Source organism: Pyrus communis, chromosome 5, assembly GCF_041283825.1.
Source record: "Pyrus communis isolate YQ-2024b chromosome 5, ASM4128382v1, whole genome shotgun sequence".
Lineage (NCBI taxonomy): Eukaryota > Viridiplantae > Streptophyta > Magnoliopsida > Rosales > Rosaceae > Pyrus > Pyrus communis.
In genome coordinates this window covers 31,101,977-31,124,755 of record NC_142569.1, presented here as the reverse complement: position 1 = coordinate 31,124,755, position 22,779 = coordinate 31,101,977, and the positions used below count along the sequence as shown (strand labels likewise).

The following is a 22,779-nucleotide window of genomic DNA, read 5'->3' as shown; positions in this document are numbered from 1 at the left end:
TTGACTATGTCAGAAGGTGTCCACAACATAGTTGAGGTTAAGCCACTTAGCCATGGAGGCAAGTGAATGCACAACAAGGGAACTCTAACCTCCAAACCGTTTGAGAGAGAATACTTTATGATATGATTAAGAATCTCTAGCCAGAGTATAATGAGATTTAGGAAGTCGTTCCAAATCACATTCAAGGTAATCATATAAGTAAGAGAATCACATTGGATAGTAGACATGAATAAACTATCAAACCAAACAATGTGGTCAAGAGTATGTAATTACAGAAAGACCGTATTGCATTGTAATCCCAAACTGAATAGGTTTTCCAACCTCTTCTGATTAGCTTGGGTAGTTATGACATACTGGTAGGTGTCACTCATGGTTTGTGGAAGCCCTAAAGGTGTATAATCACTAAAGGGAGCATTGAAAGGAAGTTTCAATTCACAATCAATTTGAAGAGTTCTAATCGCCCACTGCCTCGCTAAAAGGAGCCTAATGGATCACACACCGTGTAAGGTAATGTTTGAAGGATTTGACAGAGATAAGTAAGGACAATTAAATGATTTAATTGTTTATGGCAAGGATTAATTAATATGTTAATTAATCAAACGAATAAGTTCATTTTAAACCTTGAGTTAGTGTTGGGCCTTAAAGCCCAATGGGCTTCGAATCGTCAAGCCCATTTACTTAAGTTGTATGACAACTTAATGACTAAAGATTCAAAAGGGCCCAAATAGCCCAAACCCTTTAGAAGGCCGACCATATCATGAAAGAAAGGTTTTGTTCTTTTTGTCACTTAAGTGAAGTGGCTATATAAAGGACTTTATAGCCAAAATTCATTAGGGTCTCTTTTGAGGAAATTGGAGAGAACAAAGGTTCTCCCTTTCTCCCTAGGAGGCCGGCCCCCTTGGAGGGGATTGACTAGCATCAATCCTCCTCCAAGGTCATTCATCTTCTTCCTCAACCATCATTGATGTCGAAAATTAGAGGTCTCCAACTTTGGGGACTTTTGGAGAACCTAATTCTTCCGTCCATATCCAAGAAGACATGGAGCCAAGAAGCAAAGTTCCTCCATCCAAATCCATGGAGCCAAGGAGCAAGGTGACAAAGGCAAGAAGGCCCTCACATGGGTGATTAACTTTTGCTAAGTAAAGAGGTGCTTCAAAGGTATAAAGTTTCTCAACTCACTTTGTTTTGAGTTGAGTCAAGTTCACTATAACTACTAGGCTTTGAATTTCATGGGTAAAATTTTGTTTTTTAGTGCATGCAAGCATGTTTCCGCCTTTAATTGTTAATTGCATGTTGTAAATGTTGCTCAAATGAACTTGCTTTTCATAAATTTTCCTTCACAAATTTTCCTTCACATTTCTCTGTCTCTTCGTTAAGACTGGTCTCTTCCTCAATTCCTTTATAGGTCAAACAGTACGGCGCAAACCTCACCTCACAACTATCCTCAATTATTGGCCGGCTCCTCACCCTCAGATAAAAATCACTCGTTTTCACATTTTGAATCCGAATTTGATGCGAGGCCATCACAAAAACACACCCTTCAACACCATCAACCAAAACTGAACCCGTCACAAAGCTAGTATAAAGCCTGCAATTCCTTAATTTGTGAACAAAAAGCTCTCTTACGGAGCCCATTAGCCTCACCTCACAGGAATCAATGTTCAAAATCGAAAACTTTCCCACTTCCGATCCCTTAAAATTATGCACCAAAATCTCTCCTTTCTTGTTCTAGAAACCCATGGAGTCTGGAACCCGGAAACCCGATTTCTTCTCAGGTTCCTGCTCTTTCTCCTCCTATTTGGGTTCTGCGATTGGGTCTTTTCTGGTGGGTTTGTTTCTGAAAAAGAATTTCTTTTTGGGTAACAACTCGGTGCTCAAAACCTTAAGACTGTGCCGCAAATCCGACGTCGTCTTGAGCAAGGACCGAACTTCATAGGAGGGTAAGAAGTATGAGTTCTCGGTGACGTGCTTCTCGAGATCGGAGATGGAGGAGGAGATTTGGTTGTGGTGGGATTTGACTTGAGTCAGTATTGGGCGAGTTGGGACTCGATGAAGCTATTGGAGTTGAAAAAGTGGGAGAGGAAAATTGATGTGGACTCGAAGGAAGAGGAAGAGGACGAGTCGGACTTGGCGGATCGGTAGGTGAGTGAGTTGTCTAAACGAGTTTGGTGGCGGTTGGAGAGGTGGTCGAGCATTAATTGGTGCTTTTTTTGGAAGGATAGATCTACAGCTACGAGGTTAGGGTTAGGGTTTGATGACATAGCTACTTCTTCATTTTCCATTGATGGCAGCGATGGGGTTGATTTGAGAAAGCGAAAATGTGTAGAATTTGAGAGAAAAACGAGGGAATTTGGTATTTGGGTTTAGCCAAATTAACAAGAGCCTTGCTTCATATGCCAATTTGTGGCACCATTCATCTTGAGAGATATCAGGATTTCATATTTGCAAACAGATGCAATATGTTCCTGAAACCAGCAGAGTAAAAAAGACCCATTTAAAGAAAGGAAGTTAACTGACTCGAACAGGAACTCACAAGTTGCGGACTACCATCAAGTCATTTTCACCATCTTAAGAGTGCCAAAGCAAGTTCCCAGAGAAAGGGTTGTAGCAAGTACTTCACTTTCTACTCATGAAAACCAACTAAAAGTGGTCAATCAATTGAGAACTTTAAAAAAACAAAACGAAGAAAGGGTTGATTTATTAAACATGAATACTTGTGAAATTGTTCACATTAAAAGAAAAGATTGTTTGATGCTAGGGTTAATTCTAAATTTAATCCCTGGCAATCTAATAATATGTTTTCCTTTCCACTAGATCTCCTTACACTCTGTTAAACTTTAATCTCAAATAAAGGGAGAATACAAAATGTACGCTAAAGCTCATAAAGGGGAGCAAATAGGTCGTCAAAGCTAACAATCAAACGTAAATTGTAGATCAAGCTACATGCGCATCAAGTATGTAAAAATCCTTGTCATATATGAAGCACCATTTTAATGAGAACAAAATACAGAGACAGGAATTAATCCCAAGAAGGTAAGGAAATCCAAAGGGGCTCTTACTTACTATTCATGCTCCCCCGTGAAGTCCAGCACTCCCACGTGGGTGTCTTAAAATAATATGCAAATATACACATGCAGCCTCAATCAGTCTGAGAAAAATTGTCTGATATAATTGAAAACGTTAAATGAATCATCTGAATTCTTTTCCCATTGCTAAACATCTATTTGTAATTTTGGGATTTAAACTACAACTTACCTATAGTTATCAGCTTACTGTGTCAAAAAAACAGAAGTTTATATAACTTGAGACTTGACTTTTACATGTCCATAATGTCAACCAATAACAACCCACACAAAAGACACCACAGATCCCGCGTCTCCAGAACAAAATAATGTATTTAAACAAGACATTTCAAATAAAAATCTTGACTTCTTGATTGGGTATGAGCAACGAGATTGCCATATCTTTTCCACTACCCTTTCCAGAACCAATCTCATCCAACATGAGCTACTTCCAAGTTCCCACAATTTCACACTGCAACATCAAAATCATCTTGGCAGATAAAATTGAAACTGAGTAAGAATGTAAATTCATATAACCATAGGCTTAAGTACAGAATGCTAGAGAAACCAATAGACTCAACATTTCCGTAATCCATATCCATATTAACACCAAATACAACAAAAGAATGTTACCTTTATACTCCAAGCACATCCTAGTGACAAACAAAATGGATAACAAACTAACTCTCCACGGACTTTGAAATATCAACCAAACCAAGTCTCTCATTCTCCGGCAAAATAGACCAATTGGGTGACTGAACTGCCCGCAACCACAGGAAATCATCCACGTTGCTCCATTTCTCTGTCTCTTTGTCAAGACTGGCCTCCCTAAGCTCTTCCTCAATTCCTTTATAGGTCAAACAGTATGGCGCAAACCTCACCCCACAACTATCCTCAATTATTGGCCGGCTCCTCACCCTCAGATAAAAATCACTCGTTTTCGCATTGTGAATCCGAATTTGATGCGAGGCCATCACAAAAACACACCCTTCAACACCATCAACCAAAACTGAACCTGTCACAGGGCCAGTATAAACCCTGCAATTCCTTAATCTGTGAACAAAAAGCGCTCTCACGGAGCCCATTAGCCTCACCTCACAGGAATCAAGGTCCGAAATCGAAAACTCTCCCACTTCCGATCCTTTAAAATTATGCACCAAAATCTCTCCCTTCTTGTTCCAGAAACCTGGGGAGTCTGGAACCCGGAAACCCGATTTCTTCTCAGGTTCTTGCTCTTTCTCCTCCTCTTTGGGTTCGGCGATTGGGTCTTTTCTGGTGGGTTTGGTGGGTTTGTTTCTGAAAGAGAATTTCTTTTTGGGTAACAACTCGGTGCTCAAAACCTCAAGACTCTGCCGCAAATCCGACGTCGTCTTGAGTGAGGACCGAACTTCATAGGAGGGTAAGAAGTACGAGTTCTCGGCGACGAGCTTCTCGAGATCGGATATGGAGGAGGAGATTTGGTCGAGGTGGGATTTGACTTGAGTCGGATCACAAAGCCGGCATTGGGCGAGTTGGGACTCGATGGAGCTCTTGGAGTTGGAAAAGCGGGAGAGGAAATTTGATGTGGACTCGAAGGAAGGGGAAGAGGACGAGTCGGACTCGTCAGATCGGCGGGTGAGTGAGTTGTCTAAACGAGTTTGGTGGCGGTTGGAGAGGCGGTCAAGCATTGATTGGTGCTTCTTTTGGAGGGATGGATCTGCAACTAGGAGGTTAGGGTTAGGGTTTGATGAAAAAGCTACTTCTTCATTTTCCATCGATGGTAGCGATGGGGTTGATTTGAGAAAGCGAAAATGTGTAGAATTTGAGAGAAAAACTAGGGAATTCGGTATTTGGGTTTAGCCAAATTAACAAGAGCCTTGCTTCATATGACCCATCTTGAGAATTGATATCCAGATTACACCTGGAGAATGAGAAAAACCTCAAAATTAATTTTAAATATTTTTACTTTTCTCCTATATCTTAACACAACTATTTCACCAAACAATATTGCTTATAACAAAGTCGAATAGTTAGAGATCATATCATTTTCTTTCTTGTTTCGTAATGAAGAATATATCAAAAAGTCACACAATCTTTTTAGTGAAAAAACAATCACAATTATTGCTTACCTCCATACAATTCACATGTCTCAATTCTCAGACTCATAATGTTATAGCATACATACTATTCTTCTTCTTCTTCTTTGTCATAAAATGCCAAAAACACTCGCATTTATCAATCAACACTTACATGAACAACATGCCAACAAAAAATTGACTTGAAAAACCCCGCTGTCATATGTTTTATTATTTTGCTGATGTGATGTGCTCAAAATAAATGGTTAGATTGGCCCAAGTGTTATGCTTTTCATGTATAAACTGATAATGTTGGAGGCAGTGTCACAATATATACTAGATAAGCAAACAAAATCAACAAAAACCCAGAAAAGCAGCTCATAAATATAATTATATGAATGTAGGAGGACTCAGCATCTTACTTGATAATATCAAACTCATGTCTATGATCCTTATGAACTCTTTACGATACAAAAAAAATCACTCTTTTTCTTTATATACAACTCAGGCCAGGAAACACTAAAACACAATCCCTAAATCCAACTGAATCAGATGTAAAACAAATTCAAATATAATTTTCTAAATTCAGAATAAAAAGAATTTATTTGTTTGGAGCAGATGAAATTGCAGTCCCCAGGCGAAATTTCTAACCGTTAAATTGGATTAGACAAAATCATGAAATTTTTTTCAAAAGCCCAATTATATTAAATCACAAATTTGAAGCCAATTTTGACATGCAATAGGTCAATAAGTTAGGAATCATTTTAGACTAATCGGGAGGAAAGATATGAGTGCAGGGCTTTTTTGTTTGTGTAAAAACGTAATAATGCACGGTGCTTATGAACAGTGTTTCAGAGTGTTTTGGGTTTTAGTGTAGATTAAACTAGCAAAAATGCCCGCGCTCCGCTGCGGGTTTTGAAACCTTAACCACAATTTAACACATCCATTTCTAAATAATTAAAAGAACAATTAAAGCAGATAAATCCACATGGTAAAATAAGTCTTTAAATTGTCAAACTCGATCTCATGTGCAGTTGTTTCAACTGTATTCAAATCGATACAGGAAATGTGTTCATTTTTTTTTTTGTTTTTGTCTTTTGTTTTGGGCTTGAGAAATTTTTTTAAGGCCAGCAATATCAGAAGTGCGAAAGTCACGCTTTTGTTTCATGACCAAACTTTCCTTGGAAGAGCTTTCAAGCAACATATGTGCATTATCAGCATGATAAACATTTTCGTTGAATATTTCTATTCCATTTGAAGGGTCAGAAGTATGATCTTCTTGTGTTGCCTGATTTCTTTTGCTATATCTTGTTCTTTTTAGCATCATGTGCAAAAAATTAAAACGCCAAACAACAGATTGATAGCTGGCAAGTAATAAAATGAAACATGCATAAATTAAATTGTAAAATATTCATAACTCCTAAATTTAAATTAAATAAAGGAAATACATAATAATCATATCACAGTCACAAAAGCAAGGATTTTAAAATGCATGAAATTGAAATAATATGGAAAGTGTTTTTATTTTTTTACTAACCTGCAACAACAGCAGTTATTATCACTTCCAAAAGTTTTTTTTGTCAAACACTTCGAAAAGATTGATGCAAGCAAAGGAACACTGCCTCTGTACTTGGAACGGAAAGCCTGCAAGAAATTGAAACACTGATGTTAGGATATCTCAAGTGCAGATAATGGGCAACATTATGCAATCCCAAAATGACATAAGTAAACAACCACTACCCAGATTAACAACCCATTTCAACTCCCAAAATTACACACAAATAACTAAAATTTCAAGCAAACACAACGAACCAACATTCACAATGCTCTTCAATTCCCAAACATGCTCATAGATTAATAAACTGTTACTGAAACAATAAGGAACCAGCGAAATCTTGTTTCACTCAGAGTGAGAAATTGTTATGAATAACAGGCAACATAACAGTTGAGAAGAAAAGAAAAGGGAAAAATCCACAAAAACGAAAAAAAAGAAAACACTTGTAAAAGTAGTTCTCCCTCTAGCTAGATGACCATTCCTGATTCTCTTTTCCTTTTCTGCTCAAACTTAACATGAATAAATGACTATTTTTTTATTTTCTTTGTCTTTCTTTATAGAAAGTCAAACAATTTTTAATGAACGGCCTTAACTGACCATATTAATCAATTTCCCAACTGAAAAACAACAATAAAGAAAAGAAAAAAACAAATAGAAAACAACTGACAAGAAACATTGTTTTAATAAATGACAACAGTAGAAGGAACACGAAAATGTAACCTCCTCTCTTTCAATCCCATCTAGTGATCCCCTAAAAAATATCACTTCAATGTCATATTTCTGAAATGAGGGAGCAAGAATCTGAGTTCTTTGGTATCTTTTCCTTGCAGGTGTTATGCCATAGGACCATTATATTTGGTTTTGAATAAGTCAGTTATTTTTCTTTCCATTTTTTTTGTCACTTGTAAAGACATGCAAGAGCCACCACAAAGATAGGAAAGGGCTAATATTAGGTTACTAAATCAGTATTTCTACAGCAATTTGACTCATTTCCAAATGCTAGCAGCCGAATTTGTCAATGAAAACCAAATTCCAATCCAAAATCAAAAGCCAAAAATTGTCAAAAAATCCCATTTAAAAATAATAGTACACAAAGAAAGTTGTACTTTTAGCTTTGTTTATAAAAAACTCAGTATACAACTATATATTCCAAACGAATTTGTGTAAAAAGACTTGCCTCGGGGATGAAGTACTCCGTCCGCTTACAAACACCTATGCCAAAATCTCTATCAGGCAACTTTTCCAACCCTGTAGAAGCCAATATACGAAGAAAATCATTCAACACAATTACATTCACCTTATTTGAAGGATATGAAAATGATTTCTTTTTTTTTTAACTAATAATACAATATAAATAACCATTACCCAATTTCAAAATCCATTTCAACTCCCAAAATTAGTCAAAATTTACTAACATTTCAAGCAAGAAGAACGAAACAAGCATAAAATAAATGGAGCATATTTTGTTCACCATAAAACTGTAACTAACGGTTTTTCAGTCAAGTAGGGAGCAGAAGAAGAGATTAATCTAAACCATTCTAGCAAAGAATAGGAACACAAATAATCTAAACCATAGTCTTCTTCCTGTCATTATGTTTACTAACTCATACCGTGTACAAAAACTAATCGCTTAAGATATGACTCGAAAAAAATTCACACGCCTACTAAAACACATAAAGCGTCAAACTTTACTCAATCAGAAATTTATATCGTATACGCTTGCTTATTACTGATTAACCATTGAAAGAAAAGCTGAGTTAAGCAAGATGCCCTTGTCTTCTTCCACTTCCTTAAAACAATCACAAACCCATGTCGATATGGATTTGGGAAAAAAGAAATTTCAAAATCTAATCATCAAAATTTTTTACTTCCTATGTTCTTGGGGATCATCACAATTTTTCTTGTCTTGAATTTGAACACACTTGAAACTGAATTTCAAAACTGCAAACTTAAATCAACGCTCTTAGTTTTAATCCAAAAATACTTAACAAAAATATACAATTTAATCCAGAAATTAAAATTAATAAAAAAAATACACACTCACACAATTGCTGGGAACTTTTCCAAAATTAACATACAAACAAAATATGTTGAGAGAGAAGCAAAAGCTTATACCTCCGAGAAAGAGAGTGTAATCAGAAAGCAAGCCGGAAAAAAAAAAAAATTACACATTACTAAATTTCTTGTTGGGGTGATGATTACTTGAGAAAAAATGGTTTCCAACAATCCAAAAAGGATAAAGCATTGATTTATACATTAAATAATGTTTTCATAGAATCCAATTGTAAAATAGGCTTATTTAGTTGGAATATCACGAGCACGCAGTTGCATATTTATTGCCTATCCTCTAGGTCAAAAGCGTTGTAGGGTGCATTTTTGTCGGCTATCCTCTATGAAAATACCTTTGCTTCAAAATCAAACACCTCATCACGAATAAGATGAGCAATCCTTCCCACACCACAACTCACAGAGTCTGATCAGCATCGTACCAACATCACTAACCAAACCATCACCATGGCCGCACCACCTATGCCCCCACCAACGACTGCACCTGATACTGCACCCCCAGACCTTCCACCAGAAGCCCCAGAACTCGACCAAATTGCCACCTCACAAGACACTCAATCACCACCACATTCATCACCAGAATGTCCCTCCAAATGTCAGACTTCAAGATTTCCATCTCTACCATGCGTCCACCGTCACTCCCAGTACATCATCTTCGTCAAAAGGTACGCGGTTTCCTTTATAAAATATTCAGTTTCAAGACAAAGAATCCCAATTGCAGTAAATTGGAAATATATGAGTGTCTAAAAGGCATTTCACCCAGTGCTCATCCATTCAGACAAACAAAATAGAAGCTGGTCATTGCACGATGCACTAGCATTTCAACAAGTTCACCCGGAACCCAGAAATAAAATTTTCAGCACCACCGGAAAACTGAATAGAAAAACAGAAAATGCTCGCATTGTGAAATCGATGATAACCTTGGGAAGCAGACGGTTAATGTTACTAAAGAATGCTACAACAATCTCAACCCCAAACCTAGCACTTGCTAACCTAGCTAACAAGTCAAAACTAAACGACCATAAACAGCCACAAAACGACACCTAATTGGGCAACTCTCCAAGCGGAACTACAATATCCAATCCGATTTACTTAACTTGCGCCATTACTCAATTTCGAAACAACCACAGCTCAAAATTTGCATATGCTTCACGTAATTCTCGTTCTACCACAAATATTACACAACTTCTATAAAACCAATAGCCTAATTTTAAAATTTTACTAATAAAACGATTGAATTTGAAGGATGCGGAAGAGAAACCTGCAAAACGCTGTTACAATAGCAAGTGTTGCCGAAATTCTCGAGTCCGAAATGTCGCTCGCCTTCCGGAAACCGGTTGCCGAGAGCCTTCTAGAGTTTGGAGCCCGCAGCACCCATCAGACCGGGTCCATACACAATCTAAATTATATCGCCGATGACTCAGATCCTCTCTCTTCGATTCAAGTCAACCGCGTCGCTCTGTGTGTGTGTTGAATTGTTAGGGTTTGTTCGGAAGTGGTGTGTATTTGTTGAATTGTTAGGGTTTGTTCGGAAGTGGAGCATGAACAAAATGGAGGTTGAGAGGTTAGAGAGGGAGGGGGGGGGGGGGGGGGAGGGGGGGGGGGGGGGGGTGGTGTGGGTGGGAGTGGGTGTGGGGTTTGGTGGGGGAGGAGGAAGCGGAACGGAGGAAATGAGAAATTTACTGAAATTAATAAATCAACACATAAATTTAGGGTGTAAATTGAATTGATTTTATTTTGTATGAATTAAGTTTATTTTATTATTCAAGAAAAAGTGATGTAAAAAGACTTGATTACCACTCAACTAAAAGATAAATGATTGGTTCTAAAATAATTTTCATCAAGAGCGTTTTCATTTGTTATAAGATACTTTTAAATTAATTTTTATTAATGATTGATTTCTAACTACTAAGAGCATCTTAAATTGTATTCGCAAACAAAATGACAAAATGGTACCATAATAGCTAACGTGATATGTTGCTTATTTAATTGCCTCATATTTGTCACTCAAATAGACTAGGCAAAATTGTACTTTAATATTTTCTATCACCACTAACCTATTATCTTTACTTTGTCATCTTCCTCTAAATGAAATATTTTTTTTTTTTAGATAAAAGTTAACTTCGAATCAATGAAAGTGTTAAGGAGTGATATTTTCAAGGTTGTTTCGGTCACCTAATAAAGATAGTCGGCAGAGAAATAAGGGATAAGAAAACAAACACAAGGCATAAGGAGTTCACCTTAAGTTGGGCTACATTCACGAAGGTAGAGAAGTTTTCATTTATGTAAGAGTTTACATGATATTGAGGTTCAAACATAATCATCATTAATTAGATCTAACTATCGATTAAGGAATCTTAGGTCCAAAGAAACTTAATTATGGAAGAGTGATCTCCTTTTAAAATTGAGAAGAGTCCTCTATTGTCATTCGTGGTCGATGTGGGACTCTAGTAATGATTGGTCTCCTAATTAGAAAGAAACTCATGTGCTTCGACAGAGGTGCCTCCACACAAACTCTTTAGTGAGTCTTTGAAGGTATACAATTGATCGATGGCTAGTAGTTTCGGGTTGGTGAACAATGGTACAAACAATAGTTTTAGAACAAATGTGTACTTTAACAAATCATTGAGATGGTGTAGGGTAAACAAATATTTTGTTTAAGAAATTTGTACATGTACGATATGTTGTTTTCATTTGATTTATTTAATGACCACAAATAAAAAGGACATGTGAAAGGTTAAAAATGAAATGTGAAAATCACCTAGCTTACTTAACATTGTAATAAGTGTAATTCTATGGACATAGGTATAAGAAATCTTTATGGAAAGTTTATTTGAACCCATATAACATCTCTCTACACCCAACTTAAATTGTAAATGTAACTTGTCTTTTGTAGCCTTTTGCATAATTACCATCAAGTACAAGATGAAAGTAAACATAAAACCAGGGGCAGATCTATTAAGGGACCTGGGTGGTCCCAGGACCACCCGGAAGCTCAGATAATTGGCCGTGAGGACATCCAAGGACCACCCAAGTCTGGGCAATGGTGGAGGGGAAAAGCAGCAGCTGCACAAATACTCTGGCTTTCTGCCAAACCAGAAGAAGAGAAGAAGAAGACTATTTACTTTTTAAACGGCATCCTAGGTCCACGACGTGACGTGGAGCATTAAGTAAAATAGTGAGTATTGATGTATTGTTTGAGAACACCATCCTAGGTCACGTGGGAGGCTGAGAGCCTCACCATTTTTTATTTAAAAAAAACACAAAACAAAAAAGGTTCGACTTTCAAACAATTCCACTCCACCCAAATGAACTCCCTAGTCCCTAATCCCTAATCCCCGTTCCCTAATATTCCCACCCCACCCAACCGAAGGCCACCATCTCTTCTTCGTTCTCTTCTTCAGGCTTCACATACCTATACATTTTAAGATTAACTTGATATTTATATTCATTCAGTGCTTTTAAGAAGTGATTTTTCTCAATTGTAAGGGATTAGTGATCTTGCTAATAAAGGGTAAAAAAAAGGTTGCATCAAATTGTTGTTTATATTAAGATTAAGAATAAAAAGTTGTCGTTGATTGTTTAATGTTTCAATCTTATTTTCAACTAATTGTTTTAGCTTTATATTAGGACCACCCAATGTTAAAATCCTAGATCCGCCACTGTATAAAACTACAATTTATCAATAAATACACACCTAATAATCAAACTTTAGCCTCATACAATCTTTATCCTCCATTCATTTTGACTAAAACCCTAAAAACTAGAGGAGTTATGCCACTTAGCCTCATACAAACTTTAGCCTCGTAATTCTATAGACATATCCTCCATTCATTCAAACTTTAGTTCTAAGGCTTCCTTAAAACTAAAAACTGGAGGTCTCAGGTTTGAAACTCGCTGCTGGTGTGGAAGCCAGACTTGTGGCCAGGGAGAGGTTGAAATGCCTTTGTGAGTATTTTCGGCCTCTGGAAGTGGTGGATAACTGTGGCTAAAGTGTTTAGGGTTTTTTTGGGGTAGCAAAAGCTTATCGAATTTTGGTAGAATATGGGGTATATATAGGGGAGTGGTAAGCCATGGTGTTAGGGTTTTATCCTACACATGACGGCATCCTATTAGCCAAGGTTTTATGGAGAAATATTCTCAAGATATTAAATAGGAAATAATATCTTGAGATAATGGAGTAATTACCCTAATTGATTTAAATAGGGATTACTTACTTGAATGGAGTCAATCCTTAATTGGGAATGTATTAAAGATAAGATTTGGGCAGTTAATCCTTATCTTTAATGCTTTGACTTTTCCTTGCCAAGGGCAGGTGAACTGTGGGCAGTCATATTCAGCTGTTGGGACCTTCAAGGGTGTGAGCTGTGCGTTGGAGTATTTGAGGAGCCTGCCCATTCAATAAGAGCAATCTTGTCTTTCTTGAGCAAAAGTCCAAGTGTCGCCTCCAGAATATTGGGATTATTTTAAGCTTCACAAATGCCCCTACACATGCTAGGCTGCATATGGGAAAATGGTAGTAGGTGTAGAAATCTAAACTGCATAGGCTTGTAGAGTTGTTTCCCAATTTGAACTAGATCTCATTTCTTGATTTGCAGATAGACTTCTTCTAGGAAAAGGAAACCAATTGCCCCAATACCTATTTAATTTGTTGGAAATATGCCCTAAAGGCCAATCATATGATGATACTTTCCGTACATTTCACATGTTAAACTAATCTAGTTTAATATAAAGGGCAAAGATTATTGTTTAAAGTCGTCTCATATAAATTTTATATGCTTAAACGATAAGTCCAAGGAATATGTAATTGGAAGAATGTGATCTAAAGAAGTTAGATTCGTTAGACCATTCTCTTTCGCATACATACCGTAAACGTTCCTAATCATAGGATTGCCAATTGGGCATTGACAGTCCGTTAAGATCAGTACGTGCCATGTCTTCTCTTAGGGAGAATAACTGGTCTTGAGTCATTGGTGTGATTGACACCAAGACAAGCATATTGGTGCTCAATAGAGAATGAGTCCACTAAACATGATCAACAAGAAGTTCTCATACTCATGTCACATGAGAACTCATAGTTGGGATAATGCAAAATAGTCCTTTGACTTGAGGCATCATTTAGGTCCTTGATCTTTGACTATGTCAAAGTCACTTCGTCATAGGGTAATCACGACATTGTTGGAGTTATGCCACTTAGCCATGGAGGCAAGTGAATGCACAACAAGGGACCTATAACCTTCAAACTGTTTGAAGGAGAATACTCTATGATATGATTAAGAATCTCTGGCCAGAGCATGAATGAAATTTAGGAAGTCGTTCCAAATCACATTCAAGGTAATCATATAAGTAAATGAATCACATTGGATAGTAGACATGAATAAGCTATCAAACCAAACAATGTGGTCAAGAGTATTGTATTAGAGAAAGACTGTATTGCATTGTAATCCTAAACTGAATAGATTCTCCACCTCTTCTGATTAGCTTGGGTAGCCATGACATACTGCTAAGTGTAACTCATGGTTTGTGGAAAGCTCTAAAGTTCTAATTGCCCACTGCCTCGCTAAAAGGAACCTAATTGATCGTACACCGTGTAAGGTAGAGATTGAAGAAACAATGGAGATGAGTAAGGATAATTAAATAGTTTAATTATTTATGGCTAGGATTAATTAATATGCTAATTAATGAAACGAATAAGTAAGTATTAGACCTCGGGTTAATTTTAAGCCCCAAGGTCCAATGAGATTTGAATGTTAAGTCCAATAACTCAAGTTGTATGACAACTTGAAAAGCAAAGGGCTTGAAAGCCCAATGGACCCTTAAGGCATGCCACATTAGAGAATGAAGGGTTTTGGTTCTTTTGTCACTTAAGTGAATGGACTATATAAAGAACTTTATAGCCAAAATTTATTAGGGTTTTCTTTGAGGAAATTGGAGAGAACACAAGCTCTCATTTTCTCTCTAAGAGGCCGGCCAACCGAGAGGAAAATAGCTAGCAATCTTACTTACTCTAGGTCACTCATCTCTTCATCAATACTCTCCTTGGTGTGGAGACTTAGATGTTCCCTATTTTGGGAACTTGGAGAATCTATTCTACCATTCTCTTCCAAGAAATCCATGGAGCTAAGAAGTAAGGAATGAAGGCCCTATCTCTTGGGTGAATATCCTTTACTTATGCAAAGAGGAATCTATAAAGGTATAATATTTCTTAACTCACTTTGTTCTTGAGTTGAGTCTTGGTTCACCACACTCACTAGGCCTTGAATTCATAGGTCAAGTTTTATTTTTGAGTGCATATAAGCATGATTCCACCTTTTAATTGTTAATTGCATTCATAGATGTTGCTCAAATGAACTTGTTCTCACAAATATTTCCTTCATAATTCTGCCTTAAGCAGGTGATTAAATAAATTTGGAGAACAATCATAATTCCAACAAGGAAGAGAGAAGTCGGAGGCAATTTTTCCCCTCCCTAGCTTTCTTCTTCCCTTGCCCTTGCAAAGAGTCGTTTATTGTTGTTGTTCTTCTTCTATGTGTTGCAACAAGGTAAGAAAAACTTGAACTTTTCCTTCTTCTTGAAAATTGGCTCAGCGGGGGCCGAGGAAGTGTGAAACATATGGCAAGGGTGTCACGAGACTGCTGTGTTGTATTGGGCAACATAGGTTGCTGATGGCTCGACACGGGGGTTGGCTCGGCTTGAGTCGAGGTGCTGGTGGTGCGACGCGGGTACTAGTTGACGTGGGCCAGGTGATGGCTCAGCATGGGCCAAGGGCAAAGGGGCATGAAGCTGGGCTCGGGCCCATTAAAACTTAGAGGAAAGGGAGAAAGGTGTGGAACGCACGCCCCTGATAGGTGCATTATTTAACATATTTTTATATCATTTATCCCTATCTTTTGTTAAGGAATTGATTATAAAAGAGCCTTATTACTTCCCTTTTCTCAGTTTCAGCCAATCTGCTCACTTAGAACGTTTTTGGTGATAATTCGACTTTCTGGAGAAGTTTTGATGCAAGGTCAATTGGAAAAAGAAGCTAAGAGGCAGAAGATCATTGTAACCAAATTTCATAATTTTCCATGAAGCCAAACGTTCCAATTTTCAAAGTTAATCTTGCAGAAGTAACTTTCATGTCATAATTGCACAGCTGTGGGAGAATGAAGATTTGGAGGCTTTCCCAATTTTTTCTAGTGGTGTGCGATATAGGCCTGGAAAGATAAGAGATAAAGCTACGTTTCTCATATTTTTACAAAATTTTCTAGAAGATAAATCGACCTGACGTGCAAGACATATGACGTGTTTCCCAAGTTAAGAAGGATTCTTTCCTAGTTTGTGTCATTAATTGTTTAGGAGTTTGTTTTATTTAGGAGAGTTTCTCCCAGACCTTTAAGGGGTTTTCTAGTATAAATAAGTGCCCTAAGCTCTCTCTAAGATATCCACCACAACCCCTACATCCCCATATAAACCACACCATACTACCAATCACCATCTCCTAAATTTGTGAAGAAGAGCTTAGGGACGTGCTTTGCCATGGATTCCAGGTTCTATCTTTCTTTTATTCTTATTTTTATGTGTAACTAAGTTATTTTCTAAGGTTTATGATGAAGCCATGACATGAATATTTGTGAAGTACTTTGTTGATTATTATCCAATTATATGCCATGTTAGATTCTTCATCTTTGTGGGTATTTTATTCTGGGTTCGAATTTCTAATGACTGATCACCTTTAGGAATTTTGCATCTAGATAGTTAGATAAATCTATGAGGATGACCAATCAATTAGGTTTATTGGAACTAAGATTAAGAAGAGTAGACAAACTAGTGAGGATGACTAATATCAAGCTAGTCCTACTTGGTTAATTGTCATGATCGATTTCTTGGGGGATTATGTCAAGTTATTGGTCATCACAATTCTTTTTGTAGATTATTGACGTAGAATTGGCTTATAAATGATTTGACATTGTTTTCGTGAAAAGTGATTTTACAAGTGCTCTTGTTTGTCTTCGTTCAAAAGACTTTGTTCTTTCTTGGCCTTTTCGGGCTAAATGGCTTGCTTGCTTAAACCGAATTCTTAAGATGACATTTTGGTGGTCACATATTTATCCAGAAGGGAATGTGGTTGCCAAAAAAAATTCTAACATGGTCTTATGTTCTTCATAATCTGTGTTTTTCCTTTTTTTTTCTTTTCTAACATGATGTTTTTTTTGTGCTTTGAAACTTGTTATGTTGGTTTAGACCTTTTAGATTTTTCTTTAGATGGGTTTAGGCTCGACGTTATTGGGGCTCAAAAATGTCACACACTAACCTAACTAAGTCTTAAGGCCTAATTGTCATGCAAAGCCTACATTCAAGCCCAAACACACGCCAAGGCACATGATTGACGAGGAATATATTTACAAACATGCCATGCCACGATGATTAAACTGGATATTCATGCCAAACTCATGCATATTCATCATGCCATGCTTCCTTAGCCACAAATCATGCTAAGCCTAAGTCACATATTCGGGGCCTGCCAAATGGATTGTGGTGTGGATGGTTATGGAAGATTATCGGCCAACGTCGAATCGGGGTCATGAAAGACTTTGGGTTGCTTAGGAGCCTGAAGATCCGAGCCCATACCTTTTGTATTTCACACATGCATCACTGAGAGAAAACTAGCCTAGTTTATCCATTTCCCTAGCAAGTCAACCCCCTTAGTTAGGATTAAACTAGATTCTTGCATTAAATGCATGTTCAGCCTAGCAAGTTAGGCATTTAATGTTGACTTTCCTTTCTTAGCCTGCACAGACAGCCAACGCGCAAAAGCCATGAAGCGCGCTACCAGATTTAGCGTTTGCGGAAGACCGTTCTGGGAAAGTCGCGTCTCGGGAAAAAACAATATGCAGGTCTCAACAATGCAGCTAGTTTACACCAAAAGGGGAATAATAAGATAATTAGGGAGAAAGGAGGGGAAGACAGAGCCACAAAGAGATATTCCTTTAAAACTTAGAGAAGAAACCTTTACTATATAAGGAGGGGGATAAGCCATTAGAGGGAAAAACATAGATGAGATTAGAGTAACACAAAGAGACATAGAGAAAACATAGTGAAAGAGAACCACATAGGAAGAAGCCCAGAAAGTTCCATTTAGCCCAGAAGCATACTACAAACCCTAAGCATACCATCTATGAACCTTAGTAATTTCCATAGCTTTACATCAAACATCCCAGCTATTAGAAACCTTACTATCACCCTAGGAAAGCCTAAATTATTCAGCAAAGAAAGCCATGCAACCATGTAAATCCCTTCTCTCTCATGTAAACTGATAATCTTTTAGCTTCTACACCACGCTTCACTTGAGCAAGTCATTATCTTGATTTTTCACGCTATCTTTAAGCCGTTTATATTACCAGGGTATTTTCTAAGACAAACTATCTATTTCAAGATATTCTGGGACTTGTTGCGAATATGCACCAAAGGAGACAAGAGGACGTTCTCAAAGCCCAAGTCCACCTCGACTTAAAAGTTCCCCGACATAAATTACCGACTCTATTGGGGATAGGTCGCAATCTTCATTCAATGGCTCCCAAATCCAGAAGAAACACTATCAAGAGCGACAACACCTCAGACGCAGGCAAGGCTACTTCTCGACTTGACGAGTCTCAACGTGAAGGCCAACACCAGGAAAACCAGGAAAATCTAGATGAATATGACATGCTGGACATCATCACATCCATTCATGCCATGGGTAAAACCTAAAAACAAATTGCTAGGCTCGTGAAAAAGTTAAAAAACTTAATCCTGAAGCTAATCGAGAAAATTGTGATAGCCATACTCGAAAAGGCTTCTCAGGAAGAGTTAGCTGTTGCTGCTGACAAGAGTCCTAAGAAAACACCATCATTTGTCACTCATGAAACCATCATAGCCATGCTCGAAAATGAGTTGCACATAAGTTCGAAGGACTGAAAATATGTTCTTGAGCCAGCATATCCAACCAACATTCTCCATGTCCCATATCCTAACGGATACAAGACTCCCAACCTTGTTCTCTTTGAAGGGAAGAACGGTAGCCCTAAAGAACATATAAGCCATTTCATTGATGTTTTGGGTCCTCATGCTGGCGAATGCAACCTATATCTCAGGGAGTTCTTGAAAAGCTTAATTGATTGTGCCTATTCTTGGTACACCACCCTCGCACCAGGTTCCATCCGGACATGGAAAGAGCTAGCAAGTAAGTTCTGTAAAAAATACTTCTAGTATGAGGAAAAGGTCACAACAACTCAGCTCAACAATACACGCCAAAAACACGGGGAAAATCCGATGACTTTTGGTAATCGTTTCCAGGACCTCGTCATTGACTGATATGATAAGAAAGACGAGGAAGCCCTTGTGGAGATCTGCATCAGCAACATTGTAGCTGACTATAAGGTGTACTTGGAGAATATCGGTATCAACCAGTTCTCGAGGTGATTGGAGGCGGTGAAAAAGACCAGTTCGTCTGTCAAGCCTTCCACGGGGAGATCCTGGAAAACTGATAAGAAGGAAACTCATCATGCCCTAGTCGTAGATGACAGATTGACTACAACTCAAAGAAAATGATGAAAATGGAGAGTGAAAGGGAAACCTATCATCCACTAACAAGCAACGATGAAAATTTCCCAGACATCCTCGATACCATGCTCACATATGGGGCCATAAGCTGCCCTGGCCGTACAAAACCCATTCTAGGAAGGATAGAAAAAATCCCAGGTACTATTGCTACCATCAATATGTGGGATATCCTTATATTATATGCTAAACTTTGCGAAAAATTCTCCATGCAAAAATCCGTGAAGGAACACTAAAGCTGCCATGCAAGACGCAAACCATAGACACTGACCCTCTGCCAAAACGCTAAAGGAAAGATATGGCAACTGTCATCACATGCTCCGGAAATGACGATGTCTACCACCTATGGATCAACGACCCAAAGCCACCAGAAGCCATCTGGGAATCTTCTGAGAACATAGAGAAGGCTTACTCATGCAAATACTCCAAGCTGTAGAGCTATAATACTCCATGGCCTTAAGCTAAGGGATGGGGAGATGATGATGCAAATCTCGTGGATTTTGCCTTAAGCCTAAGTGATGAAGTCTTCACCATCGATATGCTAGAAGAATACAACGAGGAAGCCTTGGAAGAGCAATTGTTCAGCCAGGAAATGACGGCTGTGACTTTGTACAACCTCCCCAACATGGAAGCAGTTGAGCATTACCTTTCCCAAGGGTAAGGGCCTACGCAAGTCCTCCAGGAAAACCCGAAGTTCAAATCTTTTTTCGACCAGCTTGAATACGGCCCGGAAGCAAAAATTACTACTGCTGAAGCTCTCATGCATGTTTTCAATAACTATGGCCCTCAATGATATGCTGTCCAACTACATAGGGCCTTCCTTGAGAACAACAATGCCATTATCTTCACTGACAAAGACATGGAAATGGCTTTCCTTGACCACCGAAGGCCACTGTACCTGGAAGGATAGATTAATGATGTCTTCATCAGGCAAGCTTTAGTTGACACTGGTTTTTCCGTCAACATTCTGCCCTTGGCAGTGCTCACTGCAACAAGCGTCCCAATGTCAAAGGTGGTAAGGTCTCAAATCTCTATTAATGGGTTTGGGAATAACATCAAATAAACTATTAGATATATCGAGATCGACTAAAAGATCACCCTTATCAGGTCATTTACTAAGTTTTATGTGATGGACATCAATGTGGCTTACCACGCTCTACTATAGACATCAATGTGGCTCACCACGTTCTGCTTGGAAAGCCATGGATAAACAAGCATAGACTCGTAACCTTCACTTACCACTAGTGCGTCAAGGGAAGGATTGGGCCGATGCCTATTTACATCCCAAGAAACCAGATGCCATTCAATCTAGACAAAGTTCACTATTCCGATGTTGAGTTCTATAATGATTTCTTAAGTACTATAAGTAGGATATCACATGCCTCAGGGATACCTTTACCCCATTGGGAAGAAGTTTGAGATCTCAATGACCAAAAATTCCTAGACACTGTGGGACAAGGAAAATGTATACAGTCAGAGGCCGGTGTCCTTGTCTACACTTCACCTTAATGGTCCAGGGTCGTGATTCTCGACGGCCGTGTCATCTATAGCTTATGACGGGTTGGGGGGGCTTGACCATATTGTGGGAGAAAGCCTTGAGTATGGAAGCGCTACATGCCAAGCAAGTGAATGTCATAAGGAAACTGAAGACATGCATGCACCTATTGCCGAGGATGAATCCCTGCATAAAATCATGCCTAAATGATGATCCTTCTGTGCAGAAAATCACATCGAAGACGAATCCCGCCAAAATGCATGCAAGATGGATCCACTGCAGTGGCATAAAAGCTTGAATAGGTGAACCTAAGTGATGATCATTTTGTGCAAAAATTGATTTCTATTAGCGTTTACTTAACTGTTGAGGAAAAGAAAGAATTAGTTAGCCTGCTAAAGGAGTTCAGGGACGTCTTTGCCTGGAGCTATGAAGAGATGCCATGCCTTGATCCAAACCTAGCGCGCCACACACTAAATACATAGTCTGGGATCAATCCTATCGTATAACAAATGAGGAATTTCCATTCGAAAATAAAGGCTAAAATCAAAGTTGAGGTAGAAAAGCTCATCGCAACCGAATTTATCAAGCCTATCAAGCACCTTCTTTAGCTAGCCAACATCATCTTAGTAAAGAAAAAGAACATTGTTCAAATCCAGATATGCATCGACTATCGAGATCTAAATGCAGCATGCCCAAATGACGAGTTTCCATTGCCCACCATGGACATTATGATCAATTCAACCTTAAGGAAATGCCTGATATCGTTTATGGATGGCTTCAGTAGGTACAATCAAATCAAGATGTTTGCCAAAGATGCTAAGAAGATTGTTTTTCGCATGCCATTTGGAAACTTTTACTACACTATCTTGCCATTCGAACTCAAAAACGCTAGTGTTACTTATCAACAAGCAATGACAACAATCTTTCATAACCTGATGGGGAATGAGGTGGAAGACTATGTGGACAACCTCGTCGTGAAATCCAAGACCAGGGAAGGGCATTAGGAAGTGCTAAGGAGATATTAAGCATATAGGTTGAAGATGAACCCCAAGAAATGCTCCTTTGGTGTTTCCTCGGGCAAATTCCTAGACTTCCTGGTGCATTAGCACGACATCGATGTAGATCCAGACAAAATGTGCACCATAAGAGCCCCTATACCGTACTATGGTCGAGAAACTCATGGCAAGCTTCAAACAAGTGGTGTTGAAACACATTCACGGCACAACCAACATATATGCAGATGCCCTAGCCACACTTAGCTCTAAGCTTATCTTCGTCGAAAAACAACCCAACATTGTTGTAATAAGAAGGGAGGCCTCAACAATTGACTCACCATTCTTGTAGGAAACTCCAGAAGGTGACAACTGGAGGAATTCCCCATACCTGACCTTTTTCATCGATGGACATTGCCAAGCAATGTAAGGGATGCACAAAAATTAAAAAGGACAGCTAAGCAGTACTTTATGGACCAGATGAGATTCAATGGGGAATCATTGAGATGCATTGGGCCATCCGACTCATCACAAGTCATGCAAGAGGTACATGCTAGAGAATACGATGATCACCAAGGAAGAAATAAACTACACAAGTAGCTACTGAGTTTATAATATTATTGGCCAAACATGAGGGAAAACACGCACAATATGGTTAAGGGATGCCATGCATGCCAAGTTCATGGAAACTTGATCCATAAACCTCCAATGCTACTACAGGATATGTACTACGTGGCCATTCCATACTTGGGGGCTTGATTTGATAGGAACAAACAATCCAGCTTCTGAAAGCCATATATGGATCCTAGTAGCCACTGAGTACTTCACAAAATGGGTAGAGGTAATCCCTATGAGGAAAGTAACGGGAGCAGTAGTACCCAATTTCATTAGGGAATGCATTGTTTGCATATTTAGAATACCTTACAAAATAGTGAGCGGTTACGGCACATCTTTTTGTGAACAAACAAGTAAG

General features: G+C 38.4%; 1 protein-coding gene and 1 pseudogene across 3 annotated transcripts; both read right to left on the bottom strand.

Annotated features, from left to right (window-relative positions):
- Window positions 1-1,214: 1,214 nt before the first annotated feature.
- Window positions 1,215-2,403, bottom strand: LOC137725050 (tubulin-folding cofactor C pseudogene; annotated as a pseudogene).
- Window positions 2,404-3,277: 874 nt separating this feature from the next.
- On the bottom strand, window positions 3,278-10,333 carry LOC137726670 (tubulin-folding cofactor C). 3 transcript variants are annotated; one of them, XM_088694930.1, is made up of 5 exons: window positions 10,000-10,333; window positions 7,849-7,919; window positions 6,654-6,760; window positions 3,696-4,962; window positions 3,278-3,552 (listed from the first exon to the last, which is right to left on the bottom strand). In XM_088694930.1, exon 4 carries the CDS (start codon window positions 4,814-4,816, stop codon window positions 3,743-3,745), a length of 1,074 nt encoding a protein of 357 aa, XP_088551056.1. In that variant the 5' UTR covers window positions 4,817-4,962; window positions 6,654-6,760; window positions 7,849-7,919; window positions 10,000-10,333; the 3' UTR covers window positions 3,278-3,552; window positions 3,696-3,742. The 3 variants fall into 3 exon arrangements, with proteins under 3 accessions (XP_088551056.1, XP_088551057.1, XP_088551055.1); XM_088694931.1 differs by having other exon boundaries at window positions 3,278-3,534; XM_088694929.1 differs by having other exon boundaries at window positions 3,278-4,962.
- Window positions 10,334-22,779: the final 12,446 nt, after the last annotated feature.

What these genes read in the sequence shown, in the direction of transcription:
- LOC137726670 (XM_088694929.1), bottom strand. Translation starts at nt 4,816, where the DNA reads ATGGAAAATGAAGAAGTAGCTTTTTCATCAAACCCTAACCCTAACCTC.